The 13,601-nt window shown below is 49.3% G+C and overlaps 1 protein-coding gene across 3 annotated transcripts in view; it reads left to right on the forward strand.

Moving 5' to 3' along the window:
- Positions 1–13,601, forward strand: part of COL5A1 (collagen type V alpha 1 chain) — a 146,942-nt gene that overhangs the window by 32,178 nt on the left and 101,163 nt on the right. For all 3 annotated transcript variants that reach the window (XM_061476915.1, XM_061476914.1, XM_061476913.1), the window contains one exon: positions 10,950–11,117. In XM_061476915.1, coding sequence (XP_061332899.1) covers positions 10,950–11,117 — 168 coding nt within the window. The remainder of the gene's footprint in view (positions 1–10,949; positions 11,118–13,601) is intronic.

Here is a 13,601-nt window from a genome sequence, read left to right on the forward strand (position 1 = left end):
CAGAGGATATAAAGCAGTGGGAACTGCTGCTCAATGAGCAAAGGGTGAGGGCTGAGCTGCTCTGCACTGGTGTGAGGGACAGACGTTAATCCCACGGGCTCCCTTTGCCAAGAGCATGCACGTGCCCCCCTTTATGTCACCCTGTTTGTTTGGTGTTTTATTCACTTTTCCAGCCTGGAAGTGAAGACTGGCCCTGTTGGAAGCAGGGAGCGGTGCTTTGAGGGGCTCAGCACCCCACTGCTGCCAGGGTCAGCCCATCCATTGCCTGCCATAGTGCTCACCCCATGGCAGTGCCAAGCAGCTCATGTGGTTGCCAAGCTCCTCTTTCAATGTCACCTCGGTTGCTTGCAGTTAAGATGCACAAGCACAGTTTCCTGAAAGCGCTCGCAGTTTGTATGTGTTAGGGTATAAAAAGCATCATTCCCGCAGCCTGCAAATATTGCAGGCCTGACTGAGCAAAGCTGGGATTGAGCTTTTTAAACCTCCAAGCAGGTTTAGAGGTTGTGCCATGAACCAATTCCAGGCAAGTGGGAATAAGCTTGAGCTGGAATTACCCTTTCCCAGATGAGAGGATTTTGTGCTTCCAGCCTGAGAAAAGATGTCCTAGAGACAGAGCTACTGAAATACACAGCTCTTTTCTTCCCAATAGAGAAATGCAGCACTGGTGACCACCTTAGCTGAATATTGCAGAAGGAAATCTTCAGTTGCTTCCATGCCTTAGCCGGAACTGGTAGAAAAAAAAAGTACTTTCATATATTTTTTTTGGTGCTTTATGGGAGGTTACCTGGTATTTATTGTCTGCCTTTGCACTAGGAGGGAGCACTAATTGCTTTCTTGCTTGAGTTAAACGGGCTCGCAGCAATTGAGGCTCTCCCTGCACTGCTCAGGGTCACCTTTCCATCAGGCTCCACAGGAGCATCCTGCGCAGAGGCTTGTTTGACCAAGCACCAGTGATGAGCACAGAGGCGGCTCTGAAAAAACCTCTTGGTTGTTTCCTGCTGCCAGAAGTGTTTTCTTATTCTTCCCCTTCATCAGTATACTTGAAGCCTCACCCTAGAACTGGATTGTGCGTGTATGTATTCTCAGTACAGGCCACCATAAATACCTCGGTGTGTGTTCATCTTGAAGTGGATTACACTTAGCCACATTATGTTGTGTGCTACTGTAGGACTTCATAATTGGTTTGCTTTGCTGAGCAGCCTGCATGCATTCAGGCAAAGGCTTAGTCCCAAGAGCTCACATATAAAGCAGAGAGGTGCAAGAAATGACTTGTCCAATGCCATAGGACAGTGCTGGTGTTGGAGCTGACAGAGAGCCAGGCGTGGTTCCTAGACATAGGGAACCTCTTCCCTGTGAGGGTGCTGAGGCGCTGGCACAGGGTGCCCAGAGAAGCTGTGGCTGCCCCATCCCTGGCAGTGCTCAAGGGCAGGTTGGACACAGGGGCTTGGAGCAAGCTGCTCCAGTGGAAGGGGTCCCTGCCCATGGCAGGGGTTGGGGCTGGATGAGCCTTAAGGTGCCTTCAACACAAACCAGGCTGGGAGCTGCTGTTACTGCCAGCAGCCCCCTCACCCTTTGCCCATCAGTGTTCCCTTTTCCCAGCACACAGCCAGGGGCAGGAGCCATCCCTCCTCCATCCCCCCGGGACCCTTTAATGAAGGTTCCCTCTCCTGATTGCCCCAGGCGGCAGCGACAGCTCCGGTGCTGCCCATCACTCGAGTACTTCTCCTTGTCAGTACTGCGGGGAGAGCTCGCGGTGATTTTTATAACTGTCATTGGCTTCTAATTAGATGGTTGATGCCAAAGTAATAATAATAAAAGGCTCTTTATTTAAAACAAACCCATGTGAATAATTATGTAAATATTTGTCTGGGCCAGTGTTCGCTCGAGTCCTGGGAAAGCTTTTTGGATGGATACCTTGGATATTTCTTGTTAGCTTTTATAGTAGCGGATTTCAATGAGATGTTATCTTTGGGTTTGAATTCTCCACGTCAAATGGAAGGCCTGAAATGACATCTCGGTTATTGGGTGCAGCTGATATTTCCAAGAACAGTGAATGGAGAAATCACATTGTAAACCGTTTAATAGGAAATATGTGAAGGAGGGGACGTAGGCGTGACCCACAGTTTGTAAAGCCGGTTCTTGTCCCTGCGTGACTTGGTCACTGCTGCAAAACACCAATTGTGGCTGCTGTGGGTTTTGAGCAGATGAAGGCATCGTCGTACAGGAATATTGGTACGTGATGAGCAAAACCCATCATCTCCTTCACATCAGTTCCTGAAGCAGGAGGCTCCTGAGGGAGGATTTGTCTCCCATCCAGGTGGGGCGGTGCAGGGAGGAGGGGCTGGGTAATTTGCACCTCTTCGGCTCCTGATAGCTGCGTGTAATGGAGCTGCTGCTCCGGGGTAATGAGCTGGGTTTCTCCGCTAATGACCGGCGGTCAGAGATCACAAAGGGCTGTCAAGGCTGAGCTGCAGGCTCTGGATGTTACCCTAATGCCACTTGATGTGCTCCGTTAACGGCACTAAACCCACTGCCACCGTTTGGTGCTGCTTGGACCGGGGGATGGGGGTGGAATCGCGTGTTTTAATGCAGAACCCCCAATGTGCCGTTTCTTAACGTGGGTATTAGGGAAATACACCATGTACACGTGTTTTATTTCTAATGGGACTGGAAATCGGACGGGAATGGGAGCTGGAGTGTTGTATTTGGATGAGCTGCCTCTTGTGCGTGGTTGGACTCAGCAGATTATATATCATTATAGCTGGTACGTAAAAAAAACCCCTCAGCTGCTCTGGTGAAATAATGTTAATTCCTGGGTGATGCCAACAAAGAAATCCATTTAAACACCTCACCGGGCCAGAGATCTGCTGAATAAATACGGATTAGAACTGAGAAAATCATTAGGAGCCAGTAACCCAGGGGGTGAGTTTCTCCCTGCTGGAGGCAACAGGCTCCTTGGCTGCTCTGTGGTTTCGCTGAGAACTGATGGAACTCGTGGCTGTGGGTGGTTAATTCTGCATCTTCGTCCTCCTGCTCTTGCTGTGGAAGCAGGACCCGTGTTGGTGCAGACGTGGGCTGTAAACCTTGCAAAGGGAGGGGGAAAAAAACAGGAAAACGAGCTTCAGAAACGGTTCCCATGAAGTCAGGCAGATCCTAACTTGAAATTCACCTTCTGGCTACGTATTTGAGGAAAACAGGATATAGATAAAGAGTAAATGGAAGAGTTCATTGGTGAAAGCATCTAAGAGATTTAGTTTTGCATTTCTTTCCCTCTGTCAAAGTATGTGGCAGTGCTGGAAATGGTGTTGGGCTCTATTAGTAACCAATGAAATATTCCGAATGACTTATGCCCGGTCCCATTAACTTCACAGACCCCTAAACCCCACAGCGCCTGAAAATGGGTGTTCAGCTCCGCAGTGAGCGCCCTGGGGCATCCCGGGTGCAGCAAACCTCGGGTTCCGCTCCCTTTGCGGTGAGGAGCCAGCGCAGCGCTGCTGATTCAGCGGCCCAGCTGGCGCTGCGGGGCTTGCCCCGGTGGGAATGACTGTAATTATGCAGGTGCTTGTGTTAATGTGCTTAATGAGGCTCCTGGATTGGAGATCCGCTTCCAGCACAACAGCAGCGGAAGGGCTGGGCATGGCTATGGGAGGGCTGGAGGGAGGCTGTTTCTATGTATGTTCTTTCCAGACTACCTTGGTTTAGATGGCAGAAGATGCTGAGAGGGAACGTGATCTTCTGCACTGCCCTGCCTTGAGCCATGTCTCCCTGGTTTCATTCAAACGGTGATGCCCTTGTTCCCGGTTCAGTGTGAAGTAGCTTTGGGTGCGAAAGGAGGGAGAAAGGTGCCATCTGTTGTGTTGCAGAGCCCATGAGCAGTGGCTTGCAGGTGGCTGCAGCTGCAGGAGGATGCTCACACTGGCTGCAAGAGGCTTTTCTGTCGGGTCTTCATGTGTGGTTTCCCCCTGTCTGGGAGATGATCGTGTCAGCTTCTCCCTTCCTTGGGAGAGTTGTATCTTCTGCCCCGTTAAAACTGGTTACAAAACTTGAATGTGCTGCAAGATCAGGCCCTAATTAGATCTTGCTGAGCTTTAAGCGGTTCATCATTACAAAGCACTCTGAAAATGCAAATGCTGTCTCAGTGCCACAACGTCTGGAAACAAGTGCACTCCTTAGAGAAAAGGCAAAAGGTTGAACTTCCCTTTTCCACCTTCAGATACACCTGCAGGAGCCCTGTGTTGCTGGCTTAGGTGCCAGTCCCACACTGGGAACTGGGGAAGGCAGTGTCCTGCAAGGCCCAGGCAGAAAATAATGATCACTTGTAGGAGCAGTGAATGCCACTCTGACAAAGCTGCTGTTAGCCTGGAGTGAAGCCTGTGTCTCATTGTGTGGCCCTGACTGTGCGGCAGGGTCACAGTAGAGTGTGACCGGACCCAAAGTGATGCTGTTCAGACTGATTCCTTGGGTGCTGTTCCCATCTCTTGCTCATCCATCTCTGTGCTCCCACAAGGCTGAGGCAATCGGGGCCCTCGCAAGGATTTTAAAGGATGCTTTTCTGAGTAAAGGGTGCAGAGACCTGGGCTGGGAGGCAGGAGGGGAGGGTGCCTGTTCATTTGCTCATAACTTGCATCTCCTTGTGGCTGGCTTCCAGAAACTGCTCCTAAACCCGAGCTCTCTGTAAGACCTCTCAGTTCATCATTCCAAAGATGGAGTCATGCTCCGTCACAGTTTCCTTCTGCAGATCTGCTGAGTGTGTGAGTTTGTAGCTTTAACAGCTCACAGGTTTCAGGCTCCGCTCAGCCTCAGTTGTTTAAAGGGCAAGGCACCAATGAAACTTGTGCTGGAAACCCTTCCAGAAATGTCACAGTGACCCAGAAATACTCGATCCTGATGGGTGGGGGATTGGAAAGCTCCCCTGGGCCCTGGCTGGCTGGGATGGGAGGAGTGGGCAGGGTGGCATGTGAGGCATCCCTGGCTCTGTGAGCAGGGGCAAGGACACTGCTGAAGCTGGTGATTCACCTCATTCTCCTGACCCTGCTGTCAGGAAGGGGCCCATAAAACCTCCTTGGACACTGAACAGTCGCAGTGAGCGCTGACATGGGCTGGGAGCTTGGCTTGGGCTCCGTCTTAAAAAGCTTTGTGCTCTTGAGTGGATGGGGTGGTTTGCTGCAGTGGGAAGGGGGGGTGGGAGGAAGGATTTGTGCTGTGGCCCCTTCCTGGGAAGAGCTGGTGATACCCAATGCAAACCCCATGGGTCCCTGTAGGGCTGCCCGTGGGCAGGGAAAGGGACCCTGCGCCTGCTTTGCACCCTCAGACCTGCCCGTCTGGGCCCCCTCTGCTGCCCCTTCCCTGCTCTGGATCTTGTTCGTTGCTTTTGACCAGGATTCGTGGGAATGGGGTCAGCAGCTCCTTGGGAAGTGCAGGACCCACCCGTGGGTGCTCTGCTCTGTGCGCTCCTGGCACACAGCACCGGCTGCCCCCAGCTTTCGGGTGACGATCTGAAACCCTCGATTCCTTACAGTGAATGGGCTCTTTGCTGCTGTTGCATGGGGCTGGGGCTCCCCCATCCCGAACGCTGCCTGTTCTCTGTGCTTTGTGCCTTTAACTTTCACGTGGCATTTCCAGCAGAGAGTTTTTTGCGTGGTTTGATGCCGTTCTGTGGAGAGAGGCCGGCTCTGTGCTGGCTCTTTGCTGCTGCCACCACGGCTTTGTTAGAGACCCAAATGATTGATTGATTTAAGAGAAAAAGATTTATGCTCGCAGGAACAAAGATGATTTGATTCTTTGAGTTTAATGTAGTCTTGCAGAGCTGCTCCAGTATCAGTTTGGGGTTTTTCTTTCCCTTCTGGGATTATGCATACGATCTTTCGAATCCACTCTGCATAATGGTTTCCTTTGTTCACAGTTGGGACTATTTGGGCCTTTAAAACAACCCTATAAAGGGATGACATGAGTCACTGGTGAAATATTCAGCTATCTAGAGCAGTGTGAATTGCCGCAGCTCTGTTGCAGCTATTGGAAGGAGCTGATGTGCACCAGATGAGCGTCTGACCTCTTTTGTAGCTGGCCTTTTTTGCTGTATTATGCTCCTTCCTAGGGAGCAAACTTTTATATCTTCAGTCCCGCACTTCAGATTCATCAATTCTCCTCCTTAAAATGCCTTTCCTCTTTGTCCAAATATATATTTTCATTTTATTGGGCTGCTGGGATGCTGAATGAAGAATTTAAGGGGCTCTATTAAGTCCCTCCAAAGGATGCTTGAACAATAGCAACTGGAGCTTTGCATGCTTATTTCTTAGACTGTATTTTGCCTTAGCCTCTGCCACCTTGTTTTCATCAGTTATCTAAGGGCTGCAGCTAGGTGGTGAAAATTGTTTAGAGAAGAGTAGAAATCATTGAAATCCCACAGGCAGGACCTGGAGACTCCAGGCTCTGTATAGATCCATCGCTAAGTGAAGCACCTTCCAGTTCTCATCTGTGCTTGGCTGTCTCCTATGGGTCTCAGCACAGGAGCCGTTAGCGCTTGGTATTTAATTCCTAGGATAAGCCATGATGTCTGTGTCAACCTCTGGAGAGTGAGCAGCCCTGAGCACAGTGGAAGGGCATCCTTTCCTCTGCACGCTGAACCCTGCTCACCGCAGGTCTGAGCGCGGTCCTCCCAAGGACACAATCAGTGTTTATTCAGTGCTAAGAATAAACTTCTCTTCCCAGGAATGTGGTTTTGCTGTGCATTCAGGCGGCTCTGTAGCATCCTCCTTTCCTGCTGGAGAAGGTAATGCAGTGAGACAGGGTGGTGCGGTGCCTAATGTTGTTTGCACAGGATATATTGATATTAATGGGGGGAAACATGGCAGTAACTTCATCCTTGTCATCTGGGTGTAGGCAGAGTGCCTTATTATGCCTCTCGCAATCTCCTCACAATGCAGATGCTGGTGATTTTCTGGTTTAAAGACAAAACAAGGGGAAAGAAGGGGATTTAAGCAGTTGGTTTATTGTGGGCAGATCAGCTGCAGTGGATTGCTTTGCTTTGGCTGGGAAAATGTTTCTTTTTCCCCCACCTTTCTGTGGGATTTAAGGTACTTTTCGAGGAGATGCTGCTCTTGAAATAATCCTTATTCACTTTATCTACTGTAATGACTTGCTGCAGGATAAGATGGAGAGTTTGTTTTATATTGTGTGTTCATATAGGGAGGCTTTGCTCCCAGGAAGCCTGCATCCCTTGGATATAAATGCCAGACTGGTGGGTTCTGTATTAAATGATGAGAAAGCTGCAGAAGGCACCTGGGATGAGCTGGGAACATAAATGCTTATTCATTCCTCACCTTGTGACCTCAAATATTTAGCAATAATTGCACATAAACCATAGTATGACCAAGTGCTGTGTCATTAAGTCCTGAAGGTCTTTGGATGCCCTTTAGCTGTTACGAAACCAAATATAGAAGAACGGTTCTCCACTGCTAAGTTTGGTGACCTCTTCTTTAGACACCCACATGTCTTGGTGGTTGTATTACTACAAGGACAGGTCAGCTGTGCACCATGAATGTGTCTCGGGATGCTGGTGAGATTTTTGTTTCCATATTGAAGGGTATTGTAAGGCAAAAAGTTGAAGAAAGGGGGTATTTCTAGGGATGTGTTCAGTGAAGATGCTGAAAGCTTGCTAGTGGGATGTGTGTAATTTCAGTTTATTAAACTGCTTTGCTAAAACCTTTTCAGCTTCTGGTCCATTGAGATCTTTGGGGGCCTCCTGCCCACTTACAAAAGGCAGTTGGAAAAGTAAACCTGTTTTCAGCAGTGCACCAAGTGTGCAGCATCCTTTATGGCTCCCCTGGACAAGGGGTCTGTGGAGAGGAGGATGTAGGTGCTGCCTCACTTGAAGTATGCAAACCACTGCAGGTACAGCTCTTACCACAGCGAGGACACCAGCCTGGTTGGGGAACTGGTTTCTTGTTGACTGGTGGGTGCGTGGTCCAGGCCCACAGAGGAAGGAGCAGGTTGGGCATGGTGTGGGAAAGCATCCCCTGCTTTTCTTCCTGCAAACCTTCTTGAAGGGTTGGCTTTGAGCTCTGGGGGTGTCCAGGCAAAGCTTTTCCTGAGCAGCCAAATGAATGTGGCGGAACCCTGAAGAGTTTGGGCAGGTTTCCAGATGTAAAATGGGAAGTAATGCTCAGACTTGTTCCAGGGCTCTCCACGCTGCTGGGTGCAGGCTTTTGGGGCAGCCTCTGGCCCCAGTTTGGCTATTTGGCTATTTAGGGTTTGCCTCTGTGTACTGGGTCTGTTGCCACGCTCCTCTGGCTCAGCAGGACCTGGTCCTTGGGAAGCCCTGTGCATCTCGTGAAAGAAGGATCCAGTGTAACGCTGCATAGTAATGTCATTCATGAAGAGCAAGGAAAGAAAAAAGCTTTCATAAAGCACCAGCTAATTCAGTCCTCGGATGAAGGCCAAGCTCAGTGCAAGCTTGCAAGGAATACCCTGTAGGACCTGGTTTTGGTCAGTCTGGTCTCTGTCCAATGTGCACGGTGCTGTCGGAGCTCCTAACAGGAGCTTGCTGAGTTTAGATTTGGCTGAGAAGTCCAGGGAAATAAATCAACTGATGAGCTGGGCAGGAATCGGAGCTGCTGCTGTGGGGAGCTCATCCTTCTGGAAGGAGCTGGAGACTTTCATGCTGTTTAAGTCCTACTCCAACTGATTTCTTAGTGATGAAGAGTAACACGAGTGCTCTGTAGGGCTTCAGCTGCCTCCTCACATCCTCTTTGATTTCCAAGAGCAAGCAGAGATGAGGCATTCATGCACATCTGAGCAGAGGTTATTTATTCTCCTGCTGGTTACCTGTGGGGTTTGTAGTTTGTTTGTGCAATACCCAGACTATTCTACTTCAATATCTTGCTTTGACCTAATCCATCATCCTTATGGAGGTATAGGGGATCTTCCTGTAAAATGAAGATGAATTAATTACATGTTGTGTTTGGAGGCTCTCAGCTTGTGTTTGAATCACCCCTTACACAAGTGCTGCACCAAGGTTCTGATAATGAGGGTGGTGTTGCTCAAAGGGCTCTAAGCACAGCATGAAGTGCTGAGCCTGCTACCTGTTTGCAGCAGGTCCAGCTTCAGTGAATGCCCATCACCGTGCTCTGACCTCTGTGGGAGCTTTTGGCAAGCATTCTGTTCATGTGTAGAGCTGCTGAAATCCTCTGTTTTCATGTCAACCTTCCTGTCAGTGCGCTGCACTTTAGCTATAAGATGATCACAGTGATGAGCAGCACTTAACTCATCCAGCGCTGTACACTTCTCCCCTATGAGACCCCATGACTGGCTCTGCTGGCTGCCGGGGCTCCCTTGACACAGGAGATGATGCTCGCGCAGGCTCTGTCCCAACAGCAGCCACGCTTTTGGACGATGGGCTCCTCTGCAGAGGTTTCTGTTCCTGCCCAGCCCCGCTCTGCAGGATGGTTTATGTGCAGTGCTGTGAGCGAGGCGCGGACCCCTGCACCCTGCGTGGGGACCGGGCTGATGTCAGGACTCTGGAATTCACATCCCCTCCCCCTTGCCTTTGCCTTTTCCCCCTCTCCTCCCTAAATCCACGTTGGAGGCAGCTTAGGAGCTGGCTCATTTGAACCTCTTGGAGCACAGGGAGGTAACTGGAAGCAGATCTGGAGCTTGGTTGTAATTTTAGTTGTTTAAATGCAGCTTGGGCTCTATGTGTGCAGATATTCCTGGGTGCAATGAAACATGATTGAAGGCGGTGGGAAGATCCAAGTGTCAAGGACAGCTTAGACAAATGTGTGTCATCCATATACTAACAGGAATGAGGGATGAGGAAGCAGCACAGCTGTGTGCTGCGCAGGCCAGGCCCTCAGCTGGTTTATCTGCAGCATTGGCTTGGATCTGCCATATGTTTGTAATCTCTCATTGAGAGCCCAGCTTCTCAGGATTGTGGAAACTTCTAAACACTGCCTAACAATGTACACGGATTTTCCATGCAAATATTAGGCTGATCTTCTTGGTAACCAAAACTTTTCATATTGTAAAAGATCTGTTCATGCTCTTTCTTTCCAGTGCCTGGGGTGTTTGTGTTCAGCGCTGATGGCCGAGCTGTAGCCCTTCCCCATGGATGGAGCCAGTCGCGTGTGGCACATCCCTTGCAAATCCTCTCCGTCTTTCCTGCACTGGGAGATGTGTCCTTTTTGCAGCAGCAGGAATGCCACGCACCTCTCTGAATGCAATTGGGCTATTTGTGATCATTCCATGAGCTGCATCCCTGCCTCGTGTTGCCTTGTCTCGCCCCGGGCAGGGTTAGATGCTGGGCTCAAATGCTGCGAGGCTCTGGGCAAGCCCATGGGCAGCAGGACCAGCCATCAGCATCAAAGCACCACGCTGGGATCCTGCTCTGCCATAACCCACCGAGGCATGGCTCGTGGTTGACCTGTTACCCCATCAGTGTGAGCTGGTGTGTGGTTGTTTTGTGTGGTATGTGTGACCCTCCAGGGAAGCTGGTTCAGATGTTTGCTTCAGAACAGCTTTTTGGATCAACCAACTTAAGAAAAAGGAATGGGAATGTTTGCATAAGCATGAGGGCAACTTCTGATTTAAAGCCTTTCTCTGGGATCATGAATTTCCTGTCAATGCTTAATCTCCAGGAGGTACTTGAATAATGGAGATTGAGTGAAGACATCCAGCAAATCTAACTTCTGTAGCTGACAGTGTGCTCTCCCTTCTGCCCTAGTGCAGACAGCTGTTCCTCTCTGCACTGAGTTAGCATTTCTGACCAGCAGCACAGCGTCCTGGCTTTGAAGCTGGTATTAGCAATGTATTTGCAGATGTATTGAAAACATATTTCATCTGTTTTTAGAACTGTGATGATTGATTTGTGTGATGCTGACTAATACCGATTCGGATCTGAACAAGCACCACTCCTGTTGCCTGCTAATTCTTGTTTTCTCCTTTTCTTTCTACAGCTGATCCTGCAGACCTCTTGAAGGTATTAGATTTTCATAATTTACCTGATGGTATAACAAAAACAACAGGGTTTTGCACAAGCAGAAGATCTTCAAAAGAAGCAGATGTTGCTTACAGAGTAACAAAAGATGCTCAGCTTAGTGCACCGACAAAGCAGCTGTATCCTGGTGAGTCCACGGTTTTATCTGTCATATGGAAATATCTGATGCTTTTCTCAGATTCTGCAGGCACATGTAGGGCACTGCATGATTCCTTCTCTTTCCAAGTGTGCTTGGATAATCCCTTGGGATGCAGGGAGTGATTCCACTGCAAACATTCAGCTGTCAAATAACATCCCAGTAAGCGGTTCTTTTATCATTGCACTTGCACATGGTGGTGGGCTTCACAGCAGATGTGGCCAGTGCCTACATCTGTTCTTCCCATGCTAGGAAGCTTCTACTGTCTCATTATCACCGTGATGTCCAGCTGGGGAGAGAGACTTGGAAGATGCAAAAGAACGCAGACTGCATGGTGTTTGTGGCGTGCCAAGCACAGTGGGGTCTTACTCTGTGGCTGCGGTGTCTCTCGCAGCATAAATAATCACCGTGTAAAAACCAGACTGCCCCATGAGAACAGATGTCCCAAGGGAAGAAGTTTGAAGAAATGGGAGGCTCACTGGGGAAAGCCACTAAGATGCAGAAGTTCACAAAGCCATTGAGGCGTGTGGGCTGCTGCTGCTGCTGCTTCATTTGTCACTGAGGATGCACCGGGGTTTAATTTTTCAGCCCAATGGGCAATCGGTGCTGCAGAGTAAAATGTGCTTGTAAAAAGCCCTGACACATTATAGACCCAAACTACTCACTGCCCAGAAGCTTCGGTCTTGAGCATATACCGTACAGGTACCATAAGGACCACTGCTGCATCCCTGTTTTACACGGGGGAGTGCAGGGATGCTGGCGGTAGGCATGGTTTGTGGACTTTGTAGGTCTGAGGAAAGTGCCTTTGCTGAGGAAGGTTTAGCAATGAGGCAGAAAGATGCTGGGTATAAGTGCTCTGTGAAGCAGTGATGACTTAAGCAAAGCAGACGCACACACACATCTTCCTTTGGTGTGTGTGAGAGAACTAATGGTAAAAATGCATTAGCTGGATCCCTGGTAATGTGCTGTGCCACCGCTTTTAACGAGCATGCTGTATCTATTAGAGCCAGCCTGTCAGTGGCCTGACCAAGGACGCTGAGGCTGCACTGCTGCTGCGCTGGCATCCTCCAGCCCTGTATTTCTTTCATTGCATCTGTTATCATTAAGGTTGTTTCCAGACTTCATTATCATCCTGCTGTGACAATAAGCAGGTGAATTCTGTTTAACCTGTGGTGAGCAGGAGCATACCCTGTGTCTCGCATATGGGATGAGGGCATCTGTGCCTGTGCTGTGGGCTGGTAACCCTCCATGGCACAGTTAACCCCTAGCAAAGGAGCTGCGTGGCTTTGCCTGAAGCCCTGTTTCAGTGTCTGCAGAAGTGCAGAACAGACCCTGGATTTGTCTTTATTGCTGCCTGGGGCAGGACACTCCCTTCTGATTATAGATGGTACCATCATGTGCTCAGCTGCACCCCTCAGCCAGGTTCTGCCCATGTCCCAGAGGATTGTGCCTGTAGATGTGTGGGATATTCATCCCAGGGATGAACATTCATTCAGGAGCCCTGCAGTGGTCCCTGCAGTCATCCATCTGTCCCAAGGCAAGATCAACTCAACCTGACCAGTGCATGTCTGACCACTTTGATGTACTCTCTTTCCATGTACCTGAAAGGGCTTGAAGTTTTGGCCTAACTGGCATCTTCTGCTTCAGAAGTGCTTCAAGAAAGTGGTTCCAGTTTGGAATGTACAGCTGTAGTGGATTTGAGAGCTTTCCAGTAGTGTCGTAGCCACTGTGAAATGTTGCCTGATCACCACTAGCAAACAGTGGTGATCCCAGGAAATAAAGACAAGGATGGAGTACTCCGATTAATGTAGTAAGGAGAGTGGATGGCACCAGTTATGACAGAGGTTAACAGAACAAGACAACGTGCGGAATTGAAGCACGGTAACAGGAGAGAACTCGGCATTGTAGGAGATTAGCTTACTGTTGTCCCACCTTACTTGCATGTCCTCATTGAGTTCTTGGTTCTGCACCTGCTGTCGTCCTTGGGTGAGAAGATCTGGATGGTGTTTCCTTGTGTCATCGAGCAACTTTTCAGTCATTTAATCATCTGGACAGCTATGGAGTGATGGAAGCAGCTTTGTTCCTCTCTGGAGGCTTCCAAAGTCATTGAGTCTTCTCTGCAGTTTGCTAAGGAAATGGGAAGAGTGAAGAACCCCCAGTGTTTTCCATCAGATGAACAGATGTTTGCTCAGTGCATCTCCATAGCTGGATGTGACTTCAGTTCACGCCACCAAATGAATGAGAGAGGAGATAAAGATGATAAAGTAATTGCAGTGCAGCATACCAGGGGAATGCGGGTTTAGTGATTTCCTATTAACAGGCGGGTTATAGAGCACCCGAGGCAAATGCACACTGCACGAGACGGTTTGTGCTCATTAGAAGCTGGTGCTTTTCTAAGATGGCAGTTTGATGGGCTTTGCGTTCTGCTGCCACAGCCGGCAAAGCAAGATACACGTAAAAGTTTATCTGTTTCTA

This window comes from Pezoporus flaviventris, unplaced genomic scaffold (genome assembly GCF_033815535.1).
Source record: "Pezoporus flaviventris isolate CSIRO_AGI_PZ_B2104156 unplaced genomic scaffold, CSIRO_AGI_Pfla_v1 ptg000097l, whole genome shotgun sequence".
Classification (NCBI taxonomy): domain Eukaryota; kingdom Metazoa; phylum Chordata; class Aves; order Psittaciformes; family Psittacidae; genus Pezoporus; species Pezoporus flaviventris.